This window comes from Sorghum bicolor, chromosome 10, assembly GCF_000003195.3.
Source record: "Sorghum bicolor cultivar BTx623 chromosome 10, Sorghum_bicolor_NCBIv3, whole genome shotgun sequence".
Lineage (NCBI taxonomy): Eukaryota > Viridiplantae > Streptophyta > Magnoliopsida > Poales > Poaceae > Sorghum > Sorghum bicolor.
The window spans coordinates 18,098,209-18,104,984 of NC_012879.2; the positions used below are offsets into that span (position 1 = coordinate 18,098,209).

A 6,776-nucleotide genomic window follows, 5' to 3' on the forward strand; every position below is an offset into this window, starting at 1 on the left:
ATGCGCTTTTTATCTTTTTTTTTTTCTTTTTGAGTGGATCAAGCACTTTTTATCTGCAGGAGTATTTCTCCTCCATCAGTTCTGTAGACCACCACCAACGAACAGCACCCAATATCTGTTGTCTCGCGCACCACCACCCAAACGCCTCGACCCGGCAGACCGGAGATACGTGTGCGACGCTGAACCCGCGACGTGGACGCGCGAGAAGATCCCTCCACACGGATCTCCTCCTGTCCACCAGCTCAGCTACTTCAACTGACGAGCCGGCGCACGGCCAAAAGATTCTCGTGGACATCTCCGGCGCCCACTTGTATGGTTGTATCCCGCGCGCGCTCTCGGGACAAGCTAGCTCGCCATCGCCGCCCGCGTCGCGTCCATGGAAATGGTGGAGTGCTCCCTCGTCGCTACACTTGCTCCGCGCCCGCTGCCGGGACGAGTCCGGAAGGCCTTGCCGCGGCCGGCGGTTCTTGGTGGGAGAGCGAGACTCCGGGTGCTGTCCGCGGGCCTGGGCCGAGAGCAGCCTCCGCCGCCGCAGCAGGCGGGAGTCCGGGCTTCCGGGCCGGATCACGGCGGCCGGACGCTGGGACACGCTGCGGTGGGGCTCGCCGCCGCGGCCGTGGTGTCACTGACCGGGTTCTCCGGGGATGTGTCCCCGCTGCCGGCGCCGCCTGCCCGGGCCGAGTCGCTCACCGTCGCGTTCCCCGTCTCCAAGGCGCGCGAGGTGAGTTGGGTTGGGTTCCTCAAGTTCCCAGTGCCGCCGCGTTTTCCAAGAAAGATACGGACTTTACATGGTGAATGGTGATTGTTTGTTTGGGTTGTTGTTGGCAGGTGAACAGAGTGCAGAAGACGCTGGTTGAGACGTGGGGGCTGATCCGTGAGACCTTTGTTGATCCTACCTTCAACCACCAAGGTACAAGTACCACCCCCAATTTTGCGTAATGGTTCTGTCTAATCAGTGTTTTCAGTTGCTAGTTTTGAAGTGAAGTGATAGGAGCTAGTGTTTGGTTGGTATTGTAAGTTTGTAACAAGAGTGAAACGGTGGAGCTCACAGCTGTTGCGACACCAAAATCACCAATTCACCATTTGAAGACAAATGAAATAGGATGAGTTATTTTTCAATGTACTTATTTTACCAAGCGTGCAGATTGGGATCAAAAACTGCAGCAAACCATGGTAGAGATATTTCCACTGAAATCAGCGGATGCTGCCTACAGTAAGATCAGTGGGATGCTATCCACACTCGGCGATCCATTTACGAGGATCATCAGCCCCATGGTATGCATGCTTGGGTTGATATTGTCAAGTGAGAACATCTGTTGCTACCTGGCCTGCACAAAGCTAGTATGAGTTGTGACAACTGACAAGTCTGTGAATGATTGTTCACATACAGGAGTACCAGAGTTTTAGGATAGGAAGTGATGGGAATGTGCAAGGGGTTGGGGTGTTCATAAACAAGGAGCCAAGCTCTGGACGGTTGGTAAGTTTGTTTTTGTTCATCCCCTTGTAAAGAGGACGTAATAAGGGAGTGTTCCAATTACTAATTCCAGATCTGTTTCAGCTTGTTATGGACTGCATTCAGGGAGGCCCAGCAGATCGAGCAGGCATCCATGAAGGCGATGAACTAGTTGAGATAGATGGTATTTACTTTTTTGTACTGTTCATCTTTTTAGTAATTACACAAGCCATACGAATTAAGTTTTGTATCTAGCATGCTTGCATAGTTTTTATGTGTTGTATTAGTACATGTCCATGAGGCATCTGTTTTGACTTCAGCTTTATCCTTTTTTTATAAACATTTAATTATACAGAAAGTATGAAAATGCAGCTTAATACTGTGGGGATTCATTACAGGTGATAGGATAATTGATAATTAGCTGTAATATCTACTTTGTACTTCTTACATTTTGCCCCTTTCGTTGGTTAACAGTCAGCTGCAGATATAGTTTGACAGTTTGAGCGATGATTTGAACAAATATTATGAATCGCTTGTCAGATTTGTGAGCCAAAACTGTGATTGATACATGCTAATGGTGCTTCATTATCTATTTTTCCCTGTTATTGTGCAGTAAGTTGGTATATAACCAGGCCCATTCCCAGGAGGGTGGGGGGTTTATTATTGATGATGATATCTTCTCATTTCTGCAGGCAAAAGTGTTTCTGGTTTGGATGGAGAGGCTGCGGCTCAGAGGCTTAGAGGCCGTGTAGGAACAACAGTGAAAGTGAAGTTGTTAGATGTATTTCCTTACCTTAAGCTTCGCAGTATATCCTTAGCTTCAGTTAAATCTCGTTTGCTTGTCGTGAAGCATACTTCAACTTGAGATGTACTAGTTCAACATTCAGACACTTGTAAAAAAACAAAAGAAAAAAAAAACAGACACTGATAATAAGTAGCCAAGGTTTTTGTTTATAGAACTAAAAAAATCATAGTCTGGCATACGCTTCTATTATATTATATCATATCATATCCCGAATTCCCTTTATGTAATTTGGTCAACTCAGGTGTGGAAAGATCGTTCCTCGTTGTTGTATTTGCTTACTTGCTGATGCATAGTTATGTATCCAGGGAACTGACAGTGAAAGGGGTGGGAGTTTAAGGCAAAAGGAGGTAAATGCTTAACTTGCTGACCAAACCATTCTAAAATCTTAATATTTTTATATGTGTAATTTGAAAGGTATAATCTGCGCCTAGAGAGCTCATCAAATTGCAATAGCCACTCTGTTGAAAAATGCATTAACACAAGAGAACCATTTTCCTACTAAGACAGTGATCGAGTGGTTCCTAATTACATTCACTACCTTTTGTTTCCAAAGGTCCAGCTGTCTCGTGAAATTATCAACCTTTCACCTGTGTCAACTGCAATTATCTCTCATAGGTCTGATGATGGCCATGAGTGCAAGACTGGTTATGTTAGATTAGCTTCCTTTTCTCAGGTAAATACTGTACATGTTCGAATTTTGGTTTTTCTTTTATGTTTGCACCTAAAATAAAGTTACCATTAAACAAAGTTGGATTATTTTTCTCAGTATGGATTTAATAACTCAAATTTTCAAAAATTTCCTTGTGCATGATTATATTGAAGGAGTGTAAACATTTGAGGCGTCCATTTGCAACCTTGTTGGCCCAGTTATTCTAAAACTGAAATTAATCTTATTTTATTGTCCATCACCAAGTTGAGTTTGAAAACACCCTGAACTTGTTTGTTGTGAACCAAATATGTTCTTATCTTAATCCTCAATTATATGCTGATGAAATACTTCCATATTATCTTTTTAGACCATTCATATTGTATCCTTTTTTTAAACCAGACTGCAGCAGCTGAAATGGAAAATGCCGTGAAAAGGATGGAGGATGTGGGTGTCCAGTCTTATATTCTAGATCTACGGAATAACCCAGTCAGTCTATACTTGTCATAGTTGTCCTTCAGATGTTGAATTGCTATATTTTTCTTGTACATTAATCTTGTCGTTTTTAATAGGGAGGTCTAGTAAAAGCTGGTCTTGATGTGGCTCAAATTTGGTTGGATGGAGATGAAACTCTTGTCAACACTATTGATCGTGATGGGAATGTGCTACCAATAAATATGATCCAAGGGCATTCGTTAACGCATGACCCTCTTGTTGTGCTTGTGAGTTTTCCATCCCTGCATCCTTTACTGTTCCTCCTCTATCATATAGGGGTACAAAACTTGATAAAAAGAACCACAATACTATACTGCCATGTCTAATATGTATGCGATACTTATACGTGCGAAGCACAAATGGTTTTTTTGTAACAATGCTGTAGTCTTCAGAAATATCACAATACTTTAAGGCCTAAGCCTATAACCACTCTTAGTGAAATTGTGTTACCTACATACAATGAAGTTTGTTGTTTCAATGCTTCCAAAGATTATATTCTATTTGCATAGTGATCTTTAAATGATTTATGTTTTCATTTTTTCTCAAGAATAAACATAATTAGTATAGATTTTCTTTTTTACTTCCTACTGGACTACAAATGTTTTGATATTACTTTTATTTTTTTTCCTTGTCTCCATTTACCTGATGTGTGTTCTGTGTTTATGTTTGTTAACGCAGGTCAATGAAGGAAGTGCAAGTGCAAGTGAAATCTTGGCAGGGGCATTACATGACAATGGACGAGCTATTCTGGTTGGCCATAGAACCTTTGGTAAAGGAAAAATTCAGGCAAGACTAACTTCACATGATACTATTCTTTTCTGTAAAATGCTTTATTTCGGTATGCTTCACAATCCTGTTCTGTTGCGCAGAGTGTGACTGAGCTGGATGATGGCTCTGCTCTGTTTATCACAGTTGCAAAGTATCTATCTCCAGCGCTGCATGAAATTGATCAAGTAGGAATCCAACCTGACATACAATGCAGCCCTGATGTCCTATCTTTGCCAAGAGCGCCTTCGCTAAAAGAAAACAGCGAGGCCACAAGTTTGGAGATGGATTCATGTATCATGGTTGCCGAACAAGCGTTGGAAATTGAGCAAACAAAGGGTTCTGCTTCTTAGATGTGCTACTTCTGGGCTCTCTATATGTTGCATTGTAGAGTAGATTGGTAGCTTACCGTAGAGGCTTAAAGTTCTGTATATGTAGTGGTGTATATATATAGGCTGATCCTCGCATGTTTCATTTTAGGCATTATCTATTCGGTGGTTCATGGGAATGCATATAAGTTGACCCTGTGTCGGTTTGATTCTTGGCATATGCCATCACATATTCAGAACTATAGCATGCAATTTTTTGTAATTAGGCTTGTTGGTTCTTGTGTAACCTTTAAGGTTCATCAGCATCCAAAGGTCAGGGAAGGTCAGGGGATCGATTAAGAGAGAATTAAGTTTTGGCACTGAAACAAATCAATCTTCTTTCTAAGGCACTAAAAATTTTGAACTTTTTTTTTATCTAACACCGAGTTGAATTGTTTTTCGTAAATGGTACTACCGTCCATTTGTTTGAATGCCCAAATAGACGGCGGTTATATTTACAGAAGAAAATTTCAATTTGGTGCCATGTAAGGAAGTTCAAATTTTATAGTGCACTAGAAGGAAGACGAATTTGTTTTGGTGCGGAATAGATAGGGCGTGTTTGATATGCAAGCTCGTGAGAGCCTAGCCGCCGAGCCAAGCCTAGGCGGCCTGGCTGTCATGGGCCAAGGCCCTTGTTTGATTGTATTTTAGGAAAAGTAGGTAATCTAGATAATTTTTTGTTTGATTTCTATTTAGGAGCCTAGCTAGTATCAACTACTATCTGCGTCTGCCCAAAAATCGCCTACGTGAGCTTAAGCTCAGTCTGGCTCTTTAAAAACGGAGAAGAGGAGCGTTTATCGAGAGAGGAGAGAGAAGGTATTTTACAGCCTAGGAGTTAGGCCAGGAGATGTGCCAAATATATCAAACACTATCTCTTGCAGCTCTATAGCCTGGTCAGGGAATCTAGGCTCGTATCAAACACGCTCTAATCCTCCATTGACTAATATCTAAGAGCATTCCTACTATATTTAGAATAAACAATAGTCTTTTGTATAACCGATTGAAGTTAAAAAATCAAGCTTCAGTGGATCTTTTTTCTATTTTTCTCAATTTGAGAAAATCAAACCCCCTCCCCCCCACCTAATTCCTTGATAAAAGGGAAAACATTTTTCTCGATCCTCTATCTTCCTCACTCACTAACCACTAGAACCCACCAGGCTGCTCGACGTGTCGTGCCCTTTACCACTTGTCTTGCAGTGCCACCCGTCACACGCGCTCCTGCGCCAGCCCTTGTCCAGTCTTGCCCACTTTGTGCGTTGAGGTGCTCACTCGCGTTGGATAGAGAAAAAACGAGACGTGAGAGAAAATACGGGAGGAAGAGAGCACTGATATATGGGGTCCACATATTAAAAAGGATGATGATTTGTTGAATTACTGGGGCAGATATCTCCCTAAGAGGATGCTAATGCTGATGTTAATTTGTTATGAGAAAAAATATTATTTTATGACTAAAAATTAAGACTAATTTTTACTGATAAGCTCAAGCGAAGAGCCCTAGAACGTAGATTTATATTTTAGCTATTTAGCCTGAGCATAGTATTTAGTATGATAGATATGAATAGACCAAAGTTTCAGTGATATTTTTTATGCTTCATTCAATACTTCAAGTATAAGTTATACCTAGAGCAGATCTGACCGCCAATATCTCGTTCGCAACGCCATTTTGATTATGTGTGCAACAAGAGGGTTTGGAAAGTTGGGTTTCATGTTCAGTGTATATGCTCCATTAACTAAAGTATTCTGTTATAGTTTTATAGGATTTTCACTTAAAAAGCCATGTTCATCAGTTACAAAGGTCAATGGGTCTGGAAAAGATCCCATATAGGGAATGGTCCTGACCAAGAATAAGCTCCTCTAACACTTTTAAAACTTTTTCTTTGGGCTCTCAAAGAAAATTTATTTCATTTGTAGCTTCACGTAGTTTTAGTATAAATTTCCATATCAACTATGGGCACAACAGTGTGAGGCGCAATGACAAATTGAACCTAAGCTTCACACACAATTTGACCTCGTCAAAGAGTCTCGGCAATTCAGCTGGTAAGAATAGAAGTGGATTTATCCATGAACCCATAATTTATATGCAAAAAAGAAATTATTTGTGGACTCACGACAAACATGCTTGTACCTAGGGCCTTGTTTAGTTCCAAAAAATTTACAAAATTTTTCAGATTCCCCGTCACATCGAATCTTTAGACGTATGCATGTAGTATTAAATATAGACAAAAATAAAAACTAATTACACAT

At 41.2% G+C, this 6,776-nt stretch overlaps 1 protein-coding gene across 1 annotated transcript; it reads left to right on the plus strand.

Moving 5' to 3' along the window:
• On the plus strand, positions 269-4,798 carry LOC8078250 (carboxyl-terminal-processing peptidase 3, chloroplastic). The gene is made up of 12 exons (XM_002436908.2): positions 269-721; positions 829-910; positions 1,145-1,275; positions 1,391-1,477; positions 1,559-1,637; positions 2,146-2,234; positions 2,564-2,605; positions 2,812-2,931; positions 3,307-3,393; positions 3,477-3,626; positions 4,078-4,185; positions 4,269-4,798. Exons 1-12 carry the CDS (start codon positions 377-379, stop codon positions 4,515-4,517), a joined length of 1,569 nt encoding a protein of 522 aa, XP_002436953.1. The 5' UTR covers positions 269-376; the 3' UTR covers positions 4,518-4,798.